Genomic DNA, 27,598 nt, shown 5'->3' with positions numbered 1-27,598 from the left:
TGGCTAGTATACACAGATAGATGATGATGGGTTGGAGTCAAAATGTCGGTTCCTGCTATGGGAGGTACGTCTGTTAGTGGAATGGAAATTTCCTGTCCCTCACCCCCCCCCCCCCCCCAACAAGCCACTGAACTTCCTGAAATGCTGTGCCGGGGAGACAGGGGACCCCCAGGAACAGCATGAGAGGTACATTGAAGATCTGCAATCGGAGGGGGGAATTGGCAAAATTTGCTATAATGCTAACTCCATATTTGCTGGAGATAGGACTGAGAGACATGCAGCTTTTAAATTTAATGAGGCCTCACATTAGATTCTGCACTATACGATATTTTGCATCTTTCCCTCCACCTTGAAAATGGATATGGATCAATCAGACTTCAAGCAGAATTATGTACCAGCCCCAATCTCCAAGGCCTAGATTGCATTCTTGGTCCCTTGACAATGGCAGCAGGTGCTGAGCAGGGTTCAAAAATGCCTCATAGAGCTGTGCCTTAAATGTGTACACCAGATTTCATTCCAGCATCTCAATGTTCAAAACACTTTTCACGGCACAAAGAAATGAAATGCCAAACCAAAAGCCTCATTGACCAAAACATTGGCCAAGTTCAGACAGGCAGTTTGCCCCGATATAGGCACGCTGCATGAGACAGAAAGGTTTCACAAATTGATTAAAGGGGCCGTTCACACAGGCACATCTGTCAGGCATTCCCCAGCCATACTCAACCCGTCTTGTAATGCTTCCCTCTCGAGTTTAAAAGATACCAGGTGAAAGTGGTATCAAACCCTGGAAAGCGCGATTATTCCGCGTCCCTCCTGCTTCCCGGAACTGTAAATGTGAAAAGCTGTAATCTGGTAGGGATGCGCTTATGCACATGAGTGCATAAGTGCACATAACCGGATTACCAGAAAAAGCCGCTTACAGCCTCTGGGCCAACGATGTGAACACTCCATTGCGCCTCCTCCCCGGTATGCTCCGGCATCAGTCGGTGCAGTGTGACCGGGAAAACCCGCAACAGTTTGTTCTGGGTCTTTTTTGCCACGACTCCCTCCCGCTTCAAACAGCCAGTCTGAACTCAGCCATTGGTATGCTGATTTAAAGTAAAACACTTAAGCAGCTATAGAAGGGTTGCCAGGTCTCTCCTGGTTGCTGGCGGGGGTAGGGGGGAACTTCTGGAGATTTGAAGGTGGAGCCTGGGAATAACAGGAGCCTCAGTGGGGCACAGTACTATAGAATCCATCCTCTAAACCAGGGGTGGCCAAACTGTGGCTTGGGAGCCACATGAGGCTCTTTCACATATATTGTGTGGCTCCTGGCAGGGTGGCTGGGGAAGCTAAATATCATTAGCAAACAAATGTCATTGGACAACTAAATATCTTTATCAATATCTGCTTTTACTGTTTTTGTTATTATTTTTGACAGTCTCATTTAATGTTAATAAAAAGCAAATCTGCATATTTCCCAGTAAAAATGTGTAGTATTTGTTCATGTCTTGTGGCTCTCAAACATCTGATGTTTATTCTATGTGGCTCTTACATTAAGCAAGTTTGGTCACTTGGAGGCTGGCATCCCTAAGCTATAGACTGCAAAAATGGGTTGACTACCTGTTTTTTACCATCATTTCCCACAAACAAGGCAACTAGAAACCTGAGCAAGCCAACATGCACTTGTTTGTTTGGAATATGGCATTCCGAAATGCAATGCTCCATGTTTTTATCTCATGGAAGATGCAGAGCACTAACCATTTATTAGTTTATTTATATACTCCATTTATACCCCACCTTTCTCCCCAATCAGGTCCAAAAGTGGCTTACATCATTCTCCTCTCCTCCATTTTACATATAAGGTAAAGGTAAAGGTTCCCTTGCTCGAAAGCCAGTCGAATCCGACTCTAGGGTTGCGGTGCTCAGGGCTATTTTTGGGCAGGAATGTGCAGAAACTCATTAGGATTGGCTACATTAGGGGTGTGTGGCCTAACATGCAAAGGAGTTCCTGCTACAAAAAAGCCCTGGGTTTTGACAACAAACAAGGTAAACAGAATAACAAGCAAAAGGTGGGTGTGGCTGGATAACCACACTTCTGGTAACATGGGGGTGTGGCCTAATGTGCTAATGAGCTGTGCTGTCAGGGGTGTGGCCCAATATGCTAATGAGTTTCTGCTGTTGGGTGTGGCCTATTATGCTAATGAGTTCCTGCTGGGCTTTTTCTACAAAAAGAGCCCTGGCGGTGCTCATCTCCATTTCAAAGCCGAAGAGCCAGCGCTGTCCGAAGACATTTCCGTGGTCATGTGGCCGGCATGACTAAACACCAAGGTGCACGGAACGCTGTTACCTTCCCACCGAAGTGGTACCTATTTATCTACTTGCAATTTCTTGCTTTCAAACTGCTAGGATGGCAGGAGCTGGAACTGGAGATGGGAGCTCACTCCATCATGCGGCACCCGGATCTCGAACTGCTGAACTACTGACCTTCCACAGCCTGCAGTTCAGCGTCTTAACCACTTGAGCCACCGCAGCTCCTTATTTTCTTTTATTTTACATATTTTACATATACTCGCTAACTATACCCACTGCTGTTATAATCTATGGCTGTGCATACACTCTCCTTTTACATGGCAAGGGGGAAATGATTGTGTGGTGCCATTTAAGGGAGTTTATTTCCCCACACTCCCATTGTGAGGAATATATTGCAAGTTATTGTTGGATCAGATATGCTATGGTTTCCTGACAGCATAAAATCAGGGAGTATTGGCTGCACACAGCAATCTGGAAACAACCTTCACCGAAGTAAGTGTGTAACATAAAATGGTTGTAGAAGAAGGGAATAAAGGTACATTTGCAACCTACAGGAAATTTCTTTCCCTTTATATGAATCTCTCTTTTTCAATACCAATGACTAGAAATATGAGTCTGTAGAACCACACAACTTAACGTGAATGGCAACATCCCATGGACTGTAATTATTGAATTGTGATGACCTCAAGAAAAGAATAGGTTATAGATTAACTTTCTTTTAAGTCTTTGGTAGCAATGGGTTGATCTGGTCATTTTCTTGTCCTATGTTGTCATTATTTGTTTTTCTGTCATAGATGATTTTGTTTTCTTTTGTTTCTTTTACCCCGTTTTTATACCATTTTATGCCATTAATACATTACAAGCAATTTAGACATAACTGATGCAAAAATAATGGAAAATACATTGATTGTATTGGAAAAAATGAGGACCAAGGACAGAGAAATCAGCATGAAAATAAAGACTGATGGGTTCATTTCTCACAAAGAAGAAACAACATCAGAATGGAGATATTCAAACTGAATCAGACAGCTTTTGTAACTTTGCCTTTGCCAGAGTCTCTGGTAAAGGACCAGAAACTGACGGAAGGGCAAGTCCAAAGGCCAGGCCAGACAACAGTGTCTTTAAATGCCTCCCTAATAGACTCTTTTATCTTCCTATCTCTATGTCATTTTCTCATTTATTTCTTCCGTCTTGCTACCCCATTTCCTGCCCTATCACAACTATTTATACTCACCAAATGCCCCAAAATTTACAATAAGAATTATTTAGAAGGATAAAGAAACATTATGCATAAAAGTCCACCTTCCGGGTACAATTTATTTTGGGAATTCTAGCCGCATTATTTAGATCAGTAATTAGTACAGAAACTTAGCTAGCTGCCCCTCCTCCATATTTAAGGCCCACAGCACAGCCTGTAATCCAGAACTGCGGTATAAAGAAAGTGAGAGAACCCATATACATTTCAAACATTCACCTAGCTCTTCTCAGTTCTTTTTTTGCTACCATATATCCCCAAGCATTTTCTGTTTGTGATTCAGCTCCACTCTGCTCTTTAATTTCCCCTGTTTTGCTAGGTCAGCAAAAGCGCTCTCATTTCTCATTGCAGCTCTTTCAGGTGTGAAATGCTCCTTCATACGATGCAGAAGAAGCAGGCCTGGATCAGCCTGTTTCTTTCTATGCTCGGCTCTGGCGACAATGGAAAGTAGTCCATTTCTCTAGACGAGTATGCTCCATGTTGTGGGACAGAGCTGCCAAATCAAGTTTGCTCAAAAGGCACGAATCTGAGCCTCATATTTACCCAGAGAAAAGGATATTTTTAGTCGGCAACTAGTTGATTTTAGTTTGAGGTTGTTATTGTTTGCTTGTTCTTTTTAATTTCCAGAATAGCTGGACCAATCCCAACCACACATATGCACAATGCATGCAGTGTTACTGCAACCCTTTCCATCAGCTCCCTTCCCAAGTGCCGCATACATGGGCACCTCCATTTGAGTGGCAGCTTTCTTGGTTGCATAATACTGAGTACAATGCAGATCTGTCCAGAGACAGGGAAAGGGTGAAAGCGGATAGCAGAATGGGAAGGGTGGCAGGTGCCTACCAATTGGTCACTTTATTTTTCCATGGTCATACTGAACTCTTGCATAGTTTTAGTATTTACAATTCCAGTGCAATTCGAAGCAGAGTTACATGCTTCTAGGAGTGTAAGAGAAGAAGTTGGATTTATACCCTGCCCTTCACTCCGAGTCTCAGTGGCTTACAAACTCTGTTCTCTTCCCCTCCCCACAACGAACACTCTGTGAGGTAGGTGGAGCTGAGAGAGCTCTTTCGAGAACAGTTCTGACAGAACTGTGACTGACTCAAGGTCACACCAGCATGTGGAGGAGTGGGGAATCAAACCCGGTTCTCCCAGAATAAAGTCCATGCTCCTAACCACTACACCAAACTGGCTCTCTAAAAGAGAGCCTGTAACTTTGCTTAGGATTGTTCAGCTATTTTCAATACATGAATGCTTAACTATTGTGAACTACTGCTTTTGAGTGTAACTCAAACCAAATTCAGTTTGGTGTAGTGGTTAAGTGCGTGGACTCTAATCTGGGAGAAACGGGTTTGATTCCCCACTCCTCCACTTGCACCTGGCTGAATGACCTTGGGCAAGCCATAGTTCTGATAAGAGCTGTTCTTGAAAAAGAGCAGTATGTCAAGAGCTCTCTCAGTCCCACCTACCTCACAGGATGTCTGTTGTGGGGAGGGGGAGGGAAAGGAGTTTGTAAGCCGCTCTGAGACATCTTTGGGTAGTGAAGGGCAGGATATAAATCCAATCTCCTCCTCTTCCTCCTCCTCTTCTTCTATATCCATTTAAAAAAACCCCAGTATTTCTTGATTTACTTGTTACTTCTGGGACCGTTTTGCCTTTCGGAGGGACTGCCAGATTGTCAAGCATAAGCAGCCAGGAGCATCCTATTCCTGTTTTTTTCAATTTACATTGCCTGGCAGTTAGCTGGGTGGTTAAAAGGGGTGGTTGCATCCCTTCAAGCCCTGAAACGTGTGGGACTACAGCATTTTCTCCTGTGTAGACTTGCCTGGGCAAAGACCACCAAGTCAGTACTCCTACTTAGTCTGGCTCCAAGAGAGGCCCTTTTGTACCCTGATACCATGATGCAGGAATTGCTGAAAGCAGTTTCAGTGGGATGCAATTTCAGAGTCGTGGTATCACAGTCTACAGGTATCCCGCCAGTTGTTGAAAATGGCCATTCTTAGGGGGATCTTTAATGAAATTTAGTTATGGAGGGTCTTTGACAGTGGGTCTGTCTTATTAGCCTGCAGTTATGTTTCAGGTTTTAGAAACTTGTGATACTCGGTTTTATGTTGCTTTTAAATGCATTCTAACAAATCCTCATGAATGTAGGAAAAAGATCCAGTTTGACTTATATAGGCCCATTTGGCTTGGGCTGTAGATTCCACAGACTGTCTCCCAGCCTGTGCCTCAGTTCAGAAGTTAACATTGGTAACAGTCTATGAGCCAAATTTGAAAAGCAAGGGAATGGACAGAGGCATTTTCAATAGCTGCTCCACAACTACAGAATTCCTTCCTGTCATGGTCTAACTGGGAGCCTGCTTGCCACTGCCTTTCATCTACTTCTCTTTCTGTTCCCCTCAAGTTACATTCCCCTACCAAAAGTTCATTTACTTACAAAGAAGGAAATCCACACCAACAAACGATTTGCTCCAAGAAAGTAAGAGGAAGCACTGTATAAATCAACTGATTAGCACACTTTATCCCTTGAACCTGGAGTGCATCGTTTAGAATCCCCCCCCCATTAAGTCCAAAGCCTAACTTTCCTCTTCTCTAGGAGACACATACCTCTGACCAATCTCCTGTAATCCAGATGTACTCGCATGGTGGCAAGTTGCAACTCTCAACATCAGGCGGCCTCTTGCTTGGATCACAGTGAAGCCCATCCACTTCTTGTCTGTTTTGATCCACGCAGATCACTTTGCGGTACCTGGACCCTTCCCCACATGTTTTGCTGCACTGTAAAGACAAAGAGAGTGGTTGGAGGCCATCTGGTGCCACTTATGTAGGTAGAGGAATGAAAGAAAAGGGTTGATGATGGGACAGATGATCCTTTTGAGAGAGAGATGCTTCTCTACACCTGCAGTTTATTTTTAAAATGTCAATTTATCTACCTCTGGACCAGAATTAGGATGGGAATTTATACTGAAATCATGGGGTAGGGGGATAGAAAACTGACTTAGAGACAACTAAATGAAGGCTAACTGAAGCATACAGTTACCCAGTAAGCAAATGGGGTTATTATTACTGTATATTTTTATATTAAGATGCATTCCCCTATCACCTAAGTTTTAAAGTGTGACCAGCAGCACAAATTGTAACAAATAATTATCACATTCTTCAGGATTTCAGCTGACAGGTTGAAATCCCGTATACACTTCCTAGAGTGTAAGGGCAACTGAATTCAGTGGTGCTTACTTCCACATAAATATAGATATGATTGAGGACACTTTCACAAAATGTTTCCTTACTTAAGGGACAAATTAAATGTGATGTAACTGATGGGGAGAAAAGACCCCTGATCTGGATTATGGCTCCTGCATAGGACAACTGGAAATGGTCCTCCGTCCTCATGCCTTCTTTAAGTTTCATAGGGAAAAAAGACTGATACCCATAATATGTCTGTTTTCCCCCCTATCAACCACTTGAAGTAATGCCAGAGAAGGGCATTTTTAGTGGGGGGAAGGGAAGAGAAAGAGTTTATATACCCCTTAACCCCTTAACTAGTGTCCAGCCCAGATCTATATCTAGTCTCCCTGTGGCTACTTTTTAGGGAAAAACTACCAATGTCAAATTCCAATTACAGACTAGAGCTCATATATACTGAGTCAAATAAATACCTGATCTAGCTGAGCCCGAATAAAAACTGATATTTATTTGGGTTTTATTTGGGCTCAGCTTCACTCACCAAAGCGGCACAAGTTCACCCACCTTCCGGATGAACTTACGCTGCTTCTGGGTTCCTCACACACAGCATGTTTAAAGGGATTTTAAGTTTAAATGCTTCACTTGCAGAGTTGTGCCGCCATAGCACGAATAGGGGTCTGCATTCGGTATATACCGAGCCAAATAAATACCTGATTATTGCCTTAGCAGCATTACTGAGGTATTCATTCATCCAAATACCAAATCAGAGCACCTATTCAGTAGCCAAATAGAGATTCCCGATTACTACTTGGCTATCCATTATACCTTCTGGGGTCAATATAGTCAATGGCAAATCTAGAAGAAGAGGAGGAGGAGGAGGAAGAGGAGGAGGAGGAGATTGGATTTATACCCCGCCCTTCACTACCTGAAGGAGTCTCAGAGTGGCTTACAATTTCCTTTCCCTTCTCCTCCCCACAACAGACACCCTGTGAGGTAGGTGGGGCTGAGAGAACTCTTTTGAGAACTGCTCATGAGAGAACAGCTCTGAAAAACTTGTAACTGACCCAAGGTCACACCAGCAGCTGCATGTGCAAGAGTGGGGAATCAAACCTGGTTCTCCCAGATCAGAGTCTGTGGTCCTAACCACTACACCAAAATGGCTCTCTGAAGTAGAAACTGAGGGCGGCATTTCTCCAAGGACAGCAGAGCCAGTTGCTGCCACATTGGCACTGGGTTCTGCTGCTGGGCACTAGTACATTGCACTGGTTCTGCTTTCCTTGCAGAAATGTCCCCCCCCCCACTTTAGAGATTCTCAAATCTGACCTTAGTCCTGTAAGGTTTTATCACTGCCACAGTGGCACTGGTTCTGCTGCTGGTCTTGCAAAAATGCCCCCCCCCCCACTTTCAACTGCAGGGATTTTCTGGGACATTCTGCAAGGCTTATACTGCCTTGCTATTCCCTCCCCATTGGAAACAATGGAGTATGGGGGCACCCTCTTTGAGTGCCCATAGAATTGGACCCCTTGGTCCAATCTTGTTGAAACTTGGAGATTCTTTTGTGGAGAGGCTTCAGCATCTACACTGCAAATTTGGTCCCCCATCCCCCCCCCATCCCACTGAATATACCCTAGGAGATTTGCCATTGACTACAATGGCCCCATAGGGTATAATGAAGCTGAATATATTTGGGATTCCTGAGAATTCCCGAATACCAATACAATACTGATATTGGTATTCTGAATGTATTCCAGTTTTTAAACCCCAAATCCGAATATTACTGAATATTTTTTCATTGCACACCAGTAGGCACAACTCTGCTAGTCAAGCATTTTTGCCCCGCTGTTAGGTTTAAATGGCTAAAAGCCGGGGTGGGGAGTGAAAGGGATTGATGAATTGGCTTTCAGCCATGTCAGAGTAATAACAAACACAACAGGACCACAGTGTATAAAGGCAAAAAAGAAACATAAAACACAATGCAGAAGTCACCTACTTGTACATACCTAATAAATTTGCTTTAAAATATTTGGCTATATGCACCGTTCAAAAATAGTTTGATTGCTGTAACTGAAAGATGAGACCAATTTAGTATTTTCAAAGCATCTTTATGGGGTATATACAGTAGTTGACTTCTGCACAGTGTTTTCTATTTCTTTCCAGTCATGCCAGCCTAACAGTGGGGCATGCTCACCCTCCCCACTGTTAGGTTTAAATGGCTAAAAGCCATTTCATTGATCCCTTTTGCAGGGGGGAGCAAAAGGGATCGATGAATTGGCTTCCAGCCATGCTAGTCTAAAAGCGTGGTGGGCTCATCTGCCCTGCTGTTAAGTTCAAATGGCTAAAAGCCATTTAATTGATCCCTTTCTCTCTCCCCTGCTTGGAAGCAGGGGGCAGGAGTGAAAGAGATCAATGAATCTGCTTCCAGCCATGTCAGCCAAACAGGGGGTGGGTGAGCCCGCCCCCCTGTCAGGATTAAATGGCTAAAAGCCCTTCTGTCCCTCTCACTTGGAAATGGGCGAGGGGGTCAAAATGGATCGATAAATCTACTTCCAGCCATGTCAGCCTAACAGCGGGGTGGGTGAGCCTGCCCCACAGGTGAAGTTCAGAATAGGTTTAAATGCCTTCTGAATTCATCACATTGTGCCTTCTGAACTCCATTATACCCTATGGGGATGGTACCCATAAGGTAGAATGGAGATGAATACATTCAGGTTTCTCAAATATTTACCTGAAACGATAAAATACTAATACTGGGATTTGGGAATACCAATATTTTAGGTGTCCAATAGACCTGAATCGGAAAAATACTGAACTTTTTTGCACACCCCTATTACAGACACAGATGGGATATTCAAATGCCACAGTCTCACTGTCTGCATCACAACTGTGTTTAACCAAGTTAGCACCTCTGGGCTTTCAATGATCGCTAAATTATGCTATGAAATGATAGTTTGTAATTATTATTAATTATGATATTTAGCTAGCTGGGCAATGCAGCTTTACCCAAGTGTACTGTACTATATTAGCTGTCAGAGCCAAATCTGAGGGGATTATAGAAATGAGATAGGATGCAGGAATTTGCCAGACTTCAAGCAAAATGCAGATAGAAGAGATTTCCTTCTTCCTTGTGACCTCCAGGACTTTCCCCCCACAGTATCCTTTAGCCTGGAATGTAGTACAGAGACTGGAAATGAGCTGTATTTAAAATGAATGTACATCCTAGTCAGTGTGGGTTTTCTGATTTCTAGAGGCAGAAAGTACAAAGCACTATCTAATGAAAATGACTGATGCTTACTCACAAGCTGTTTCTTAACTATACTGAGCTGGGTGAAAAATCCGTAGGACCAAAGAAATTATGAAGGTGTTATTTAGTAGCTGCTTGCTTCAATTGCAGAATTCCCAGCCTGAGCTTGGGAGACCAGTGCTTTTGGTAGCAGCACTGTTTTACTTTCCTTTAGAGAGAGAAAAACAGGGATCACTGCAATGGGATAATTGAATTTTAGCTGCAGTGTTCATATGATTTGGATTTTCTCTCCAAGATTCACTTGGGCTGATTTCGCACTAGGGCTGCCTCGATATTGCGCCGCCATTTGCCCCGATACTATTGGTCAATTTCACACCCGAAGCAGCGGGGCTGCATTTGACCCACGTCTTCGCCTGATTTCCTCCGCAGTTTCATGATCCTCAAAAAAACAGGATCACGAAACTGTGGGGGAAATCGGGCGAAGCTGCGAGTCAAAATGCACCCCCGCAGCTTTGGGTGTGAAATTGACCAATAGTATTGGGGCAAACAGCAGCGCAACATCGAGGCAGCTCTAGTGCGAAATCAGCCTTGGTTTTGCCATTCACCAGAAGCTTTCCAGTGATGCAGCTGGTTGGGCCTCACTTCAGTGTGAGAAATTCCACAAACATTTTCCCCACTATCCTTCTACTTCAAGCCATAGCTGATCACATTTCCAGTAACCCAGAGCATGGTTAGGGTTGCCAGGGTCCTCCTGGCAACTGGCAGGGAATTGGGGGGGGGGGGATTCACCAGGAGAAAGGCCCAAGCCATGTTGCCAGCACCGCACAGGAAGGGATGTCATCACACCAGTGACATCTGGGTGATTGGGCAAAAACTCTATGGTAAAACTGGCTTCTACCACACAGTTTTTGCCCAAATGCCAGAGCGTTGCCCAGAAGTTGATAGTGTGATGTCACTTCCTGTGTGATGCCAGCACCATGGCCTGTCCCTTTCTTTCTCTACTGGTAAATCTCATGACAGCCAGCTGACTGGCAGCTGGGTGGGGGCAAGACCTGGTGGCGGGGGACTCCCGTTTCCATCAGGGGATCTGGCTACATTTCAAAATGATATCTAAGTAGTTTAAGGCTTTAAAAGTGAAGAGCAGCACCTTGGATTGAGTCTGGTGACATACACAAACAGCCAGTAAAACTCTTTGGTGCCAGTTTGGTACAGTGGTTAGGAGTGCGGACTCTAATCTGGGAGAACTGGGTTTGATTCCTCACGCCTCCATATGCAGCTGCTGGTGTGACTTTGGGTCAGTCTCAGAGCTGTTCTCTCAAGAGCAGTTCTCAAAAGAGCTCTCAGCCCCACCAACTCACAGGGTGTCTGCTGTGGGGAGGGAAGGGAAAGGAGATTGTAAACTGCTCTCCTTCAGGTAGTGAAGGGTGGGGTATAAATCCAATCTCTTCTTCTTCTCTTTTAGTCCAGGCAAGATGTGGTTCCTACAGGAACACCCTATTAACAACAGAAGACTTCTCCCATTGAAAAAGGAGTCTCCATGGAAAGGAAACTTTGGAATAAATGCAGTTTCCAGACCATCTTCAAGTGCAGTCGCATACAGAAATAAAACAAAATAAGCACATCTGAATTCTACAAGGCCTGTGAACAAGAGCAGGGAAAACTAAATCAGGAAGAGACAGCCATTTAAATTTAGGCACTAATGAGAACATAACCCTAGTTCCAACAGACCTTTTGTGTCACTTTGGATTTACTACCCGCTGGCTTAATTCACTCTGTACTTAATAAATTACATGCAAACTCATTTATTTGCAAGCAAGGTAGGGTCCTCCCCCCCATTTACGGGCCATCAGCCAACCCCCCCCCCCAACGGCGGTCTTATCTATATCTATAAAGGACCAAGAATTCAAAAGTCTGGACCGTCATTCAATTAATGATTATTTATGGGGAAGAAGATAATCAGGCTTTAAAAACAATTTTAAAAAGACATTCCTTGCACTCTGTTCTATCACATGTTAGAGATTTAGAGAGAGAGGGAGAGTGTATGTGTGTGTGTACACACACACACACACACACCCAGCATAGGGGGAGCCTGGAAAGCTTTAGAAAACCAGCGTGACCCATCAAACATTCACCTCCCACAAAAGGGTTGGCAATGTGTGTGTGTGTGGGGGGGAGGGGTATCTAATGCTTTCCAGTTGTAGAAAGTTAAAGCAAAAAATGGTGAGGAACAGCCAGAGAGAAAGAAAGAGAGGGAAAGGCAGGGCAGGAGCCGTGGCTTTGCGAGCTAATTACTCCAATTTGGTAAGTTCAGCAAACAGATGCTATTTGATGACTTACTTTTTGAAAAAGGGCTTGTAAATGAATTATCTGAATTAGTTTTGATGTGTTGCATTTACAGTGTGTTTCCTACAATACCTCTGCTGAAGACCGACAATGCAAAGTCAAATCTTTTTTTTTTTTGTTCCTTACTTTCTACAGAAAGAGGATTCTGAGCTGGTGTACGTTACTGTAGCACTGCTTGAGTCATGATGTTTTACAACCGTTGAATTAATATATGTTTCCTGAGGGTTTCTATTAATCCTCATATATCTTTATATGTAACTGCTGTTTCTCTGGATTTTAAGCGAGCAGAAAGCAAATTTCAAAATTATCCCCTAGGTCCACAATATGCTGGGTGTGTGTGTGTTATGCTGGGGGCTTCTGATTGCATTAATGCAACATGTTGAGGCAAGTCAAGGGCAAGATCATTGCCTGAGAGATGATTAAAAAGAGGAGGCTACTGCCTCAGCCTTGGGCATTCTTTCTGCTGTCTGTGAGTTGCGCTTGGAATTTGGAGAGCCAGGCACTATGTTTGCTTTTTATGTTTCGCGCCCCTCCCTTAACATCGAAGCTCATCAAGCAAAAGTGATAAAAAAGTGGATGGTCACAAGACAATGTCCAACATGCTAAGCATGATGTTGTAGCCTTCACAAACTTAAATGGCGGTGGTGGCGTGGGGAGGCATCAGGTAAAGAATCCAACAGCCTCAGTTCAAAACTATATTATGAGTTTGGAGGTTCATACTTACAAACGTATACTTTTAAATCTGTTGCTTATTTTGAGATATACAATACATCAAACTAGAACCACCACACACCTACCACATACCAACATGTATACACCCAATTCTGGCCCCGACTGGAACGGGCCCCGTTTCAATAAAGACACACACAGAGAGACGTGAGACACACAAGTCTGACCTGTCTGAGGAAAAGTTTACAAAACACACAATGGGCAGACAACAGATTGAGAGCCGAACAGGAGTGTTCCCTTCTTCCCACAGCCTCCTTCCCTAAATTAGCTGCTGCTGACTAATTTGCTGTGAAACCTTGACTCTGGAGATCAATATTAATCATGCCAGACCTTGTGAAACCACAATGCTGAGAACTGTTGGATGTCTTGTTATTTCGCATTATCTCTTTCTAACCAGAACCATATACAGCAGGCTTTAGAAACATGTTTTTTCTTTTTTAAAAAAGGGTGTCAACAGAACTATTTAAACAACACTGGTTTTGAGAATGACCTTTGTTTGTCCCTCCCCTTACCTACGTGTAACTACATTTTATAACTACACAACCTTTTTATGTAACCTATCCATGAGAACTAATGTATATAGGAAGGGGAGTGGCATTTGGGTGACAAATCCCACAGCAAAGTCTGCCCCCAATATTCCCATGTTTGCTTTAAGGGAGTGTCAAATTCTTGTAAGAATATGCCAATAGATTGTGAGAAGCCTGACAAAATCTGCATATGAAAATGCAGGGTCCTTGATTACTGTGAGAGAGCCCTTTCCTGCTCCTTCTAACGTAAATGAAGACGAGGACATCTCTACACCCCTTCAAGTGAACACATATACATCAGGGGTGGAGTCTGTTGCCTTAATGCCACTTGCTAAACATGGTCAGTCTCAATACCCGCACACCACACATTAGATTTTTTGTATATGTTATGACAGAATCTTGACAACGGGTGGGACTTATTTGTTGTATATACATCACTATTCACTATCAAACGTTTCCTGCACAAAACTGCACGTTGCTTCCCAGAAAGGATCTTTTTGAAATACAATTGTTCTTGCAGAATGCAAGTTTTTATGAGTTTTCTATAACTCATGTAAACATGTTACAACAAATTTGCCTTTACTGATTAGGTACATGGTTAATAATAAGTGGATTACACTGAAGAAAAAGTGGTAATCATTTTTTCTGCAGATGACAGTAGCTATGAGTACTGCTTATGCTGCCCACTTCATTCATTGATCAAACACTGCACCCATTAAAAAACACACACACAGTTATTTTGCCTGCTGAAAAAGATAAGCTTCCTGTTTTGATTTGTGGATCAGGTCGCCAACTTTAATAGGTTTTTGGATGCATCCTTGGGTTTCTTTAAGAACTTAATCCTGAGCATTTGCCTGAACAACCATTCCGATGATCTAACTGGCACTTGTCCCTGGCCATGAGTCCACCCTGTATGCCATCCTGCCAACTGAAATGCCCTAATTCAGGTAATACAATAGCAAAGAATATCAGGAGCACTTTCTCTCTAATATACTTTAGTGTAAGCTGTGCTTCCAGACACACACTCTTATCTACGTACCTCTTGCCAGTCTTCTGTTTCCCATTTGTAGATGGTACATTCAGTCATTTGGCATTCTTGAGCTGGGCACATTCGGTTTCCCTAACTGTTTTGTGACTGCCCAGATGGCAGTAGACGCTTCTCTGCTGAACGCCTCTCCCACAGGACACCGAGCACTGATGAAGGACAAAAAGTAAGTGTCAAATATCTATTTTTTTTATGGTAGGTAAAAATATCTCTAGTATTTGGAAAGGCAGAGAGAATTCTAAGAAAGGTCCCCACTGCTTTCTGCAGGCAATTCAGCAATGCTACCTACCAGCAGTTTTGAGCAGGGCTTTTATGTCTGAGGTAGAAAATGCAAACCTGGTGCATGCTTAGCTCTCCCCAAAACTGGGATGCACCCAAATTTTTATATTTGGTTACCAGTTATTCCACTTGAGCCATTTTTTTGGTTTCACCCCTTTCCATCAGCTTAACACACTCAGAATCGGTTTTATAAACCTAGATCATAACACTGTGCAGGTCTGAGTGTAACCACAACTATATTTCTAAAGCTTAGTGTAAGAAAATGAAGCAACTGACAATGGACTATCTTTACTGGTGCCTGAAACCTACTGACTGAGAAAGCCACCCTGATCTGCCTCTTGGTGCGGCAGGCTTTGCTTTGGAGCCACAGAATCACCCGCTTTCCCCCCAAGGGAAATATTCTGCAGGATGCCCGGACCTGGATAACCCAGGTTAGCCCAATCTTCAGAAACTAAGCAGGCTGGGCCCTGGTTAGTAGATGGATGAGAGACCCAGTGTTGCGAGGCAGGGCCAGACAATGGCAAACCACCTCTGAATGCCTCTTGCCTTGAAAACCCCACAAGGGTTGCTCTAAATCAGCTGGGACTTGATGGCAAAAAAAAAAGTTCTTCAGGACACAGAGGATTATTTTGCATCCATAAAGTGCTTCCAGCTGTTGGGATCCTAGCAGAATTATTCAAGGTACAGCTATGTGTACAAAACTCCTCACGTATATAAATACCATCCAGCTTAACCTCTCAAAAGAGCAAAATGTTCATGCTTCGAGGTAAGTGACAAGTCATGGCCCCTTGCATAAGGCTCTTAATGGGATTATGAGCTTCCTGAATGCTTGGGGGGGGGGAGAGGAAGAAAGCCATCAAATTGGGGATGTTCAGAAGCAACAAAAGGCTGGACAGATGTTGCTGCACCTATAGATTGTCAAAGGCTTGTTCCTCAAAGGTTCCCACAGGTAAACCAATGGGATCACTGCCTTATGAGGTTTCTGGGCATTCTGCCTCCTGCCTCCCCACGGGAGGGAACAGGGTTTTCTGCACCCTCTACAGTAATCGGTGGGTGGCCAATTCTCTAGCTAGCAATCTGTCTTCTTTCTGTCCTTTTTTCATGTGACTCCTGGTTTTATTATGATTTGAACATATTCTGCCTAACGCTAATCGCAGTGAAGCCAGGCTGAACATTGGTCCAAACTAAGAACAGACAAACCCCAACAATATTTGTCTAGAGATCCTTGTTTTAACAGCCTAATTAAAACAATTAAGTAGAGCTTGATAGTGATAATGGTCGCAGTCCAGAACACACTTACATGTAAGTCCCACTGAGGTCATTTATTCATGGGTAATGGGCCGCAGATTTGTCAACAACATACCAAAAGGACACATGCAGCCCAATTATATACAATTGTTATGCATAAACAAGGTCCTCTCCAGTTCAACGGCATTTAATTCCTAGTAAGAGTGCATAGGATTGCTGCCCTCATGTGACAGCAGATGATATATGGCTCATCAGTACATCTTAAAAGGCGCTTGAGCACGTGTAGAAGAGGATAATTACTTTTACAGATGAAAGGTTTAAAAGTCAAGATGGTGCAACGTATTTTAGCTGACATTTAGCAAGACTGAAGGCAATCGTTTGATAGGCCTTGTTAATGCGGGAGCTATTAAGCATCAATTTATAATCTATTAATGTAATATCTATAAACGTTCTTGAAGTTATAGTGCATTTGAAACATGGATACCGGGGATAGCATTCTGCCATCTGCAAGTATTTTTTGACAGCTCTTGGGACAGTGGGAGCAATTAGCAACAAGTCCATAAATTCCATAATGTCATCACATTTATCAGAGCAAGTTTTTTTTTGGTTTTCATTGCAAATTCCTGATGGTGGCAGTGGAAAGTGCCGTCAAGTCAGGGCCGACTTATGGCAAACCCATAGGGTTTTCAAGGCAAGAGACGTTCAGAGGTGGTTTGCCATGGCCTGCCTCTGTGTCACAACCCTGGTATTCCTTGGAGGTCTCCCATCCAAATACTGGCCAGGGCCGACCCTGCTTAGCTTCCAAGGCCTGATGAGACTGGGCTAGCCTGGGCTATCCAGGTCAGGGCAATAATTAGGGGTTGTTGTTGTTTTTTTGCAAATCACACTTTTATTTCATCTTCTTACATTCATAATTTGTATTGTGTGTGTATTTTTGTTTTGGAAAAAGATCATTTACCCAAACAAGTTAAAACAGGATTTCTCCTGCGCTGCAGCTTTTATCGACTGTGTGCTCCGTAAAGCGAACAGACTCCAAGAACAGCTGACTATGGACATTCCTCAGGTTATAAATATTTATGAAAGGCTAGTTTTGTGTAACTTGGAAAAGTGGAGCAGCTAGATTTCTGTGGAGGGTGATGCAAATGTTTCCCATATGGTGTGGTGCTTTCCCCTGTGATTAATAACACTTGTTTATTCTCATGGGATAATGGAGTAGTAGGTTCAAAGACTGAGGGATGTATATGAAACACTAAACTGCGGTGTATTTTGAAAGGGATTTCAGCCCTCGTTTGTGATTTACAAGTGTTTTACATTTGCTGTGATAATATACAGTGATACACTGTAGCTGAAGTGAAATCAAATATCCCTATTAGTACTGCTAGGAAGATAGTAATAGCTCCTTCAAGACAGATGTTAGAACACATCATGGCTATGTCCAAGGCTTTTTCTGGCAAGAGGGATTCAGATGTGTGGCTGAGAGCCAATGTGGTGTAGTGGTTTGAGCTTTACACTAGGATCTGGGAAAAACAGGTCCAAACAGAAGAAGAAGAGATTGGATTTATACCCCACCCTTCACTCGGAGTCTTACAAACTCCTTTCCCTTCCCCTCCCCATGACAGACACCCTGTGAGGTAGGTGGGGCTGAGAGCTCTTTCAAGAACAGCTCTGACAGAACTATGGCTTGCCCAAGGTCATCCAGCAACTGCAAGTGGAGGAGTGGGGAATCAAACCCGATTCTCCCAGTTTAGAGTCCGCGCACTTAACCACTACACCAAACTGGCTCTCTACTCACTTGACTATGGAAATGTGCAAGGTGACATTGGGCTAGTCACACAATTGGGCTAGTCACACACATCCTAACCGACCTCACAGGGTTGTTGTGAGAATACAATGGAGGAGAGGAGAATGATGTAAGCTGTTTTGGGTCCCCACTGGGGAGAAAGGTGAGGTATAAATGTCAGATAGCTCACAGTTCATGTAAACCACTCCTTTACCTGAAAGCAGAAAAGTGCAGTAAAGATTAGGGTTGCCAACTCCGTGTTGGGAAATTCCTGGAGATTTGGTGGTGAAGCCTGGGAAGGGCTGGGGGATTCAGAAGGATATAATATCCACCCTCCATTTTCTTCAGGAGAACTGATTTCTGTAGTCTGGAGATCAGTTGTAATTACATAGGGTTCCAGGCCCCACTTGGAAGTTGGCAACCCTACATACTACTACCATACCATACTAACTGGTTAAAAATTATGAAAAATGTCTTATTCTGAGAATGGTATAGGGCTGCCAAATCCCCCCGGGGGGCAAAAATCCCCCCACTCCAGAGGCCCGTTCCCTGACGCCGGGGAATCGGGCCCCAGGGGGAACCCCGCCCCAGCAAGCACATCACAGGGAAGTGACGTTATGACGCCGGGAACGCTGGGGGCGGGGCCACGGCCTACAAGAGAAAACTCTATGGTTTTCCCTTGTATGGCCGTGGCCCCGCCCCCAGCGTTCCCGGCGTCATAACGTCACTTCCCTGTGACATGCATGTGGCGCGCACACACCAGGAGCCGTGCTGGAGTCTCCCGCCGGCAAGGTAGGTAACATTTGGCAACCCTAGAATGGTACCACCTTCTACCTGTGTGACCTTTCCATAAAACTAGCTGCCAAATAGGGGCACAGAGCCATTTTTTTTAAGTAATGCCTTATTCACTTTCATGATTTTTGTCTCTTCATCCCTCTCTACCTTTGGTAATACTATATAAAAGATGAACCATTATTTTTGCAGGCTTTCCCCCAGGTGTCTTATAGTACACCATGTCTCTACTTCCTTTCCTCTTGTAATCTCCGGACACAGTGTCTTTGTTTTTTTCTTAACTTATGGCCATGCTTCTTGTGCCTGGACTTACAAGAAACTCACATAAACTAGAGTGCTATTACATTCCTTTTAACTGGTCATTTCTCAACAGGCTTCAGAAAATACTTAGCAGCAACTAACAAAAATATTTCCCCAACAATGGAGTCTAACATAAAAAGCATAACGTTCTAATGAGGCAATTCTTGTTGCTCTAACTTTCCTACAGCAAAGCTAGACAAAATATGCCACTGCTTTGTGCCATAATAAATTATATGACTTTTGAGATGGACTATATAAGGAAGTGTTCTTGGAGTAATGATGGCTGATTTTAAAATGTTTTAAGTGGGTGTCATATGATATGTTATTTGGTAAATAATAATTTAAAAAGCCATTTTCACAACAGCATACCACTTCATGGGTCAGATCTCTACATGGCCTAAATGGGTATTGTTCGCTATAATATAATGAAGGACATATCAGTTTTCCACAAGTTGACAACAAATTGTGGGAAAGCCCTCATAGTAGCCTGTTCATGGACTGAATAACTGCTTGACCACTATGTGAGACAGGATAGTGGACTAGGGGTATGGTCACACGCGCCAGATAAAATGGGAGGGAAGCGAGGCTATTTCCTCCAGAGGAAGCGAGGCTATTTCCTCCAGAGGAAATAGACCCGCAGTTGCATGATCAAACCTCCCTTTGAAGCTGCAGGTGCAGCCCATCAGTGTGTGATCAGATGCAACTGTGGGTGAGTTGGGGTCTTTTGTGCCGTTTGTTTCCCACCGGCTTAACCGAGGAATCGATGAATCGCACCTCCGCACTGAGGGCTCCCTATGGAGTTTGCAATGATGCACAGACAGAGAAGGGGGGAAAAACAATGGCACGGAGTCGGGATGGCCTGATCAGACCATTCCGATGGCAGGAGAGTGCGCTGGAGCGATCAGACAGGGGAAAGTCTGTCTGTGGCCCGTCGCAACCTGTTTACTACCGGATTTTCCCCGGTGTCTTTTAACTTCGCTTCTGTGGCGAAGGAGAACGGGTTGCTGACATCTGCGGGGTGCTTCCCAGATGTTGTCTGATCACGCCTTTTACATCTGCCCGGCATTCGCACCTATGTCGGGTCTAATTGTGCATATGATCGCAGCCTAGATGGGTCAATGGTCTGATCCAGCAGGGCTCTTCTTATAATTACTAACAAAGACTAGTTATGAACCTGCACACAGGTATACACATAAAAAATTTTGATTAATTTCACATCTGCATTTGGGGAGGGCATGCTTGTATATCCAACTACACACTCTTAGTTATGTATGCTTTGTTCCATTGGTGTCAATGGGTTTAAGCATAGGCAACCGGCCACAGGAATGCAATTGTAGTCTTTAATTGAGAAGTCATAACATATTGTCATAGGCTACAAATCACACTGTAACCTTATTAACTGGGATTTCTTTTCAAATTGGACCCAATCATGTGAGATAATTTTTAGAAATTTTAAAATGTCTGCTTTTATATATGCTCAGGCAACTGACAGACTGTTACGCATTAACCAGCATGATTTTATTAGCTACGAAAATTGTTTTCAGAAGATAAAAAGCGGCACAAATCTTCAACAAAGACTCTGACCAGAAATGGTATGCTATTCTACAGTCTCTTAATAGTGAAGAACAAGATCTTGGGCTTTAAAAACTGAACTCTGTAATCTGCCTATGATATACAAATGTAGCTGCACTTCTAATCTATAACCAAGTGAGAAATTAGGGAGAAATGTAATAATATTTTCAAGTAAGGCTGAACTCAACACACTTTAAAATATACTGTTGGTAAGTGATCTGGTTCGCTTCAAAAGCCAGACTATTGTGGTGCTGGTAAGGTCCTATCAATCACATGTTTATCCTGCCTTTGCTCCAATTAGCAGAGAAAAGCGTACATGGTTGACCTTCTGTGTTCTGTCCCCCACCCCAAACCACGTGAGGTAAGTTACACTCAGGGAGCAGCCCATGGTTATCCTGTGAGCTTCGTGTCTTTAACAGGGTCTCCCAGATCTGAGGCTGGCTCTACTTACTACAGCTGGACCTTCCCTGACTTCAACATTATCTGTGCCTTGTTGTATAGGACAATGTTATAACTGAACATAAGAGCTCTGCTGGATCAGTCCATTTAGTCCAGCATAATGGTTCACACAGGGGCCAGCCGGTTGCCCTGGAGGGCCAACAGACAGGGCACAGAAGCAAAAACCTTCCCCTGATGCTGCATCTTAGTGCTGGTATTCAGAGATTTGCTGCCTCTGTAGATGGAGCTTCCCTTTAGTCACCATCACCAGTAGCCATGACTATCTTCCACGAATCAGTCTAACTGCCTTTTAAAGCCACCTATTCTTGTGGCCATCACCACATTCAGTAGCAATGAATTCAAAAATGTAATTACTTTTTAAGTAAAGAGATATTTCCTTTTGTTCTTCTGAACCTATTGTTCATTAACTTCACTGGGTGTCCCCAAGTTCTAGTATTACGGGAAGAGGAGAAAAATCTCCCTCTATCTACTTTCTCCACCCTATGCATAATTTTATAACCCACTATCATGTCTTCCCTTACCTATCTTTTGTTCTAACCTGACAAGTCTCATCCTCTTTAGTCTCTCCTCATATGAATGATGCTCAAACCCCTTAATCGTTTTGGTTGCCCTCCTCCACACTTTTTCCAGCTCTGCAATACTGTTTTTTGTGAGACAGTAAGGTAAAGGTAAAGGTTTCCCTTGCTCAAAAGCCAGTCGAATCCGACTCTAGGGTTGCGGTGCTCATCTCCATTTCAAAGCCAAAGAGCCAGCGCTGTCCAAAGACGTTTCCGTGGCCATGTGGCCAGCATGACTAAACACCAAGGCGCACAGAACGCTGTTACCTTCCCACCAAAATGGTACCTATTTATCTACTTGCAATTTCTTGCTTTCGAACTGCTAGATTGGCATACAGTATACAGTAACCACAACCATATACACAGTACTCCAAATGAAGTCCCCTGCTTTCTGCTCTGACCATCTTCCTCAAGATTGGAAGAGGAAACCAAGGTGCTTTCATTCTTCCTGAAGCTGGACTCAAGGCACTTTTGCTTTCATGCTGTCCTTCATCCAAGTCAATAGGGCAGCCAAGAACTTGACTCACAGGAGCCGAGAAAATCCTATTAGGCACTGGCAGCTAACCAAAAGCTGCCAACTGACATTCCTGGCTTAGCGGAGTCAGTGTTCAAATAACGGTCTGTTCTGTGTATCTTCCTTATCCTCTCTGCCTTCGCCAGGTCTTCACCTGTACTCTGGCTCTGTGTAATCCACTGCCCACTGCAGCCACCTCTTCCCTCAGCAGGTGATAAGCAAGCCCAGCTATTCGGCTCAATCCAGGTTTCTTATGTGCAGAACAACACCTGACTGCAGCCTAGGCAGTTGCCTAGCAACAACAGGTCGTGATCTCCTCTCACTAAATTACAATTATAAAAGGTGGGTACTATATTAGCTAGAAAGGCCCTAACTTTCAAATAATAACTGGGATGACCCAGGTATGGAAAAAAATGAGAGACTGGAGGGGATTATGGAACTGTAAGTCTAGTCTGGCCGCAGCATGCACATCTTTTTACTTCACAAAACAATTTCTCATAACCCGTCTTCAAGTCCTCAGGCATATGTACCCTCAGAGACTTACTTCTCGCTTTTCAATAACCTATTTACTCAGAAGGAAGATGACCCTGAATGTAAGAGTATCTCTCTATGAAAAGAAAATACACAAAAGATTTTTCTTTTAAAAAAATTACTGTACACAACTGTAGCCTGTATGTGCATTTAATATGGCCCTTTTCTTGGTAACACATGTGGTAAAAATCCTAGTTTTTCCTTCAGGTAAAGATAGTATCTGATTATCAAGTTTTTGATGTAAGGGTAGACTGTAAAATAAATACACCTAGGGGAGTTATATTCATTCCAAGTTACTGCCATTATTAAAGTATGAATATTCATATGCTACAATGAAGGAGTAATGGAGCCAGAATTAGCTCCAATTACTTTTTGACTGTTTAGAGCGGTCAGACTAGAAATGGTCATGCAATGAAGATTTGCAACACAGTCTTATATGAACCTGATCAGAGGCCCTAGCCATATGGATGCCATACTTCTCTGAGGAAAGACATGCACAAACACTCAGCCGGATAGCCGTGTTAGTCTATTGCTCTAAAACCAGAAAAGGAGTTTTACTAAGTATAAGCCTTCCTGGGTGGTTAGCCATACTAAAAAGTGCCAGAAGACTCGTATTTTAGTTTTCCACCAATAAACTGTAAAAGAAACACAAACAGTAACATGTAGGTGAAAATATGCAGCAACCTTATTCCAAATCACAATGCTGTTCCATCTAGTTCTGTACTATCTGCTTTGCCTGGCAACAGTTTTCCGGAGCCTCAAGCGGAGGTCCTCACCAGCCCTATTACCTGATCCGTGTTTGCTCTAGAGATGGTAATGATTGAACCTGGGAGCTTTTATTTGGCCAGCACGTATGCTTCCCCTGGGCTATACCCTTCTGCTACTAACCAGATGTTTAATACTCAGAGAGCTTGGTACAAAAACAGGATGTCACATCTTACCTGTCCCCAGTCTCCTGTTTTCCACTTTGGGCACCTGCCACCTCTACATTTTTTTTGCACGTTTGGTTTAGCCAGATGCTTACAAAGATCATTTTCCAAATGCTTCCCATCCTTCGACAAGCAATAAACATCTCGGTACCTCTGCCCTCGGCCACAAGAGACCGAACACTGCAACGTAAAAGTAAAGACACATGTATCTTATATAGCTACGCTCTTACACACAGGATATTGCATTTTGGCAGCACAAAGACAAAAAAATGTACCATGCGACACAATTTCACACAAAGAGGCAGAACAGAACATGAGGATCATTGCCATCAATAGCTGTCTCCCAACCTCACTCAGTTGTTTTCCATCAGTTTTCAAATAAATATTTAATAAGGTATAAAGCAAAAAAGAAGAAACAAATGCACCAATACAGATTTAGTGCAAAACTTTTCTTCAAATATGGTGTATTTTTAGTCTTGTTTTGAAACGGATGTTTTGACTAAAATGTCAACATGTTCACTTTTTTGAATTTATAAAGGGCATAAAATTATGAGTCCCTTGGGAAAACAGACAGGGATAAGTTCTTTACATTTTCATACAATAACGGAACTAAGGAGAAAAACTGACTAATTATCACGAAACAGGTTTAGAATGAACAAAATAATATTACATCATACATGTTTAATTTGCAATAGACCCAGACCTCTAAATTGGATACTAGACTTGGTAAATTCCTGGCATATAAAGATATATTTCAGGAAATGACCACTGCTTTGCATGCAGAAGCTCCCAGGTTCAATCACTGGCATCTCCCAGTACTAGGATTAGGTAGCATATAATGCAAAAGATTCTTGCCTGAGACCCTGGAGAGCACTGCCAGTTAGAGCAGACAGTACTAACCCTGATAGACCAATGAGTTGATTGGGCATAAGACAGCTTTATGTGTTCAAGAGATATGAGCTCCCGGAGGAATGAGCTCCCGGAGGAGATCAGGGCCCTGCGGGACCTTTTACAGTTCCGCAGGGCCTGCAAGACGGAGCTCTTCCCCAGGCCTTCCAATAGGAGCCGCCACCACTGTTACCACCAATGATCCTAGTGAAGGCTGGGATCTTAGATCTGGTCCTGGATATCGCTAAGCTTTCCGGCACGAGGGATGATGAGTGGTGTAATAATGTAGTATGAGATCTGGAAGCGCGCCATCTAATGTGTTGTACTGTATGCACTTTAGCAGAAACTGTTAATTTATGTTTTAAAGTATTGCTTATGATATTTTATAGAGTTTTAAATCTTATGTATGTCATTTAGGTACATTGTACCGCAGTGTTAGCCGCCCTGAGCCCACTCGCGGGATGGGCGGGGTATAAATATAATAAATAAATAAATAAATAAATATGACTTGGTAGAACATAAAGGGCAATACACTTAAACGTATCCCCAAGGAGTCCAAGTGATCTTTTACCTAGTTTTAATGGAAATGTCCAAAATAAAGACTTTTATGTGGGCACATTTGTGGGCAATCTTCTATTGTAATACAAAAGCAAGAAAGCGCTTCCTTTATAAATGGCTAGCTTTCCTTCCATGGCTTCCAACTGCTAGCAGTGAATTCTTACAGCCCTAGTGCTCCTCAGTAACTCTGCTGTAGCTCCCATGTGGCCAGGATATGCCTGGCTATCTACAGCAGAGTTTCTTATCTGATCATCACGGAAGGACAGCAGGAAAGGAAGTATGTATTTAGCCTAACCTTTTGAATCTTGAAAAATGTAAACATACAGCACCATGGGCCCAGATTTTAAGCCCCAAATTGCTAGAGCATTTTTTTTTTACAGAAACAGCCCTGCTCAAGGCAATTTACAATAAAAATCTCCACAATATTAAAAACAAGCCATTAAAAACATAAGCAGCACAAATACTGCGTAAAACAGAAGCAGAAACTGTTAAGGCAAAATCTTCTAACTAAAAGCCTCGGTAAAAAAATGTGATTGGCCTGGTGCCTAAAACACATGGAATTCACTGCCACAGGAAGTGGTGGGTGCTACAAGCATGGATGGCTTCAAAAGGGAATTAGATAAGCATATGGAGCAGAGGTCCATCAGTGGCTATTAGCCACAAGGTATAGCTAGGGGCTCTGGGGCAAGTGATGCTCTGTCTTCTTGGTGCTGGGGGGGGGGGGTCAACAGTGGGAGGGCTTCTAATGTCCTGGCCCCACTGCTGGACCTCCTGATGGCACTGGTATTTCTGGCCACTGTGTGACACAGAGTGTTGGACTGGATGGGCCTTTGGCCTGATCCAACATTGGCGTCTCTTATGTTCTTATGTTCTAAAAGAGAGTAGACACCAGGTGAGCCTCAAGGAGGAGGGCTTTCCAAACATGAGGTGTCACCACAGAAAATGTCCTGTCTCTAGTTGCCACCCGCCTCACCTCTGAAGGCATGGACATGGCAAGCAGGGCTTGAGAGGCAGGTCTTAACTGCAGGATTGGCTATGGTCCATCAGGTACCCTGACCTCAAGTTGTTTAGGGCTGTAAAAAATAAGGAAGTTGGCACTGAATTTCGTCTACCTCCATAATCTTTTCACACCAATTGAAACTAAAACCCCTTTTACTAGGAAGAAAGAAACAGCCTGGGCAACAGTGGAGCCATGAGATAGTTCTGTGGTGGAAACTACCCACTGGCAATGCAGGGACCTGGAGAAGGGGGAGGGAGAAAAAGCAGATGATGATGTAGTTGAAGTCTGAGTTTGCAATGGGCATTTCCATAATTGCTATCTAGTAAGGAGCTCGTGTTCTGATTGCTGTGCCAAAGAAACTGCTCCCCCCCTTTCCCCCCAACAGCTACCAATAAGGATGACCTTTCTGCTCCCCCCTTTGATTGTTGTGAATCAGTGGCCAATCATTCTTGCCAATAAAATGCCTAGCTGGCAGTTGCTGAAGCCAGTACTGTTGGGGGAAGTGTGTGTATGTGCGTTTTTAAGCAGAGCTGGAAATAGACATAAAATTAAAGAAGAAATGTTTTCTGTTATTGATATCGACAGATAAAGGTTGTTTTGTACGAAGCAGTGAAGTATCAGAGTGGAAACTGTGAAAACCTTCAGCAATGTGGTGATTCAAAGGTGCTGGAATATCTAAATATTGTGTGGTGGAATAGTTCTATGGAAGGCACACTGGGCTGAGGGTTGCCAAGTCCTATCTTCCCCCCCAGTGGGGGACTTTGAGGGTAATTCCTGTAGGGGGCAGGACATCCCCAACGTGATAACATCACATTGGGGACGTCCTCCCGCCCACCCGCCTGACAGGAGCACCTGTTCCCTGCAGTTAAAGGGACCCCTTTAACTGCAGGGAGCCGGCATTTCCCCGCGTGCCTGACCTCCTCAAATAGCGGGTGTGCGGAAAACGCCGGCTCCCTGAAGTTAAAGGGGCCCCATTAACTGCAGGGAGCTGGTGTTTCCCCATGTGTCTGACCTCCGCGAAGATCGGGTGCGTGGAAATGCCGGCTCCCTGCAGTTAGGGCCCCTTTAACTGCAGGGTGCCAGCATTTCTGCATGCCTGATTGGCTGGCCTGCAACCACTCCTCTCTCCTCTTTCTCAAGAAAGAAGGGAGGGGGTGGCGGCAGGTGTTGGGGCTTGGGGGCAGGGCTTCCCCTGGTGGCCAGCTGGCTGCCGGCGGGTAAAAGCCCCCCAAAAGCAGGGGACCCCTGCCAAACCAGGGGCTTTGGCAACCCTAATTGGGCTTCATAGGCAGTTCATGTCTTCAAACCAGTTGCTTAATTAGTTTAACCTTTTTTGAGTCGAGGTCTTCTATATACCTTGCAGGAATTCGTTTTTCACAGGGGGCATGACTCAGTGGCACAGAAGGTCTCAGGCCTGCTATTCCTGCAGAAGACCTCAGGCTCAATCTCTGGTACCTCCAGTTAAAAAGTTCAGGTAGTACATGAAAGACTTTTTTCTACTTGAGAATCTGGAGAGTGGCTAACCTTGATAAACTAACCGTCTGACTCAGTATAAAGCAGATTCCATGTGGCC

At 43.7% G+C, this 27,598-nt stretch overlaps 1 protein-coding gene across 1 annotated transcript in view; it reads right to left on the bottom strand.

The window, feature by feature from the left end:
* The window catches only part of LOC107113149 (A disintegrin and metalloproteinase with thrombospondin motifs 9-like), a gene marked incomplete at its 5' end in the record, with an annotated part of 147,551 nt that overhangs the window by 19,498 nt on the left and 100,455 nt on the right, over positions 1 to 27,598 (bottom strand). The window contains 4 exon segments of the mRNA XM_015414419.1: positions 6,155 to 6,325; positions 14,613 to 14,680; positions 14,683 to 14,767; positions 23,592 to 23,759. Coding sequence (XP_015269905.1) covers positions 6,155 to 6,325; positions 14,613 to 14,680; positions 14,683 to 14,767; positions 23,592 to 23,759 — 492 coding nt within the window.

Source organism: Gekko japonicus, unplaced genomic scaffold, assembly GCF_001447785.1.
Source record: "Gekko japonicus isolate JY-2015 unplaced genomic scaffold, Gekko_japonicus_V1.1 scaffold1472, whole genome shotgun sequence".
NCBI classification, from domain to species: domain Eukaryota; kingdom Metazoa; phylum Chordata; class Lepidosauria; order Squamata; family Gekkonidae; genus Gekko; species Gekko japonicus.
The sequence above is the reverse complement of the archived record's forward strand: the minus strand, read 5'-3'. Positions and strand labels throughout refer to the sequence as shown.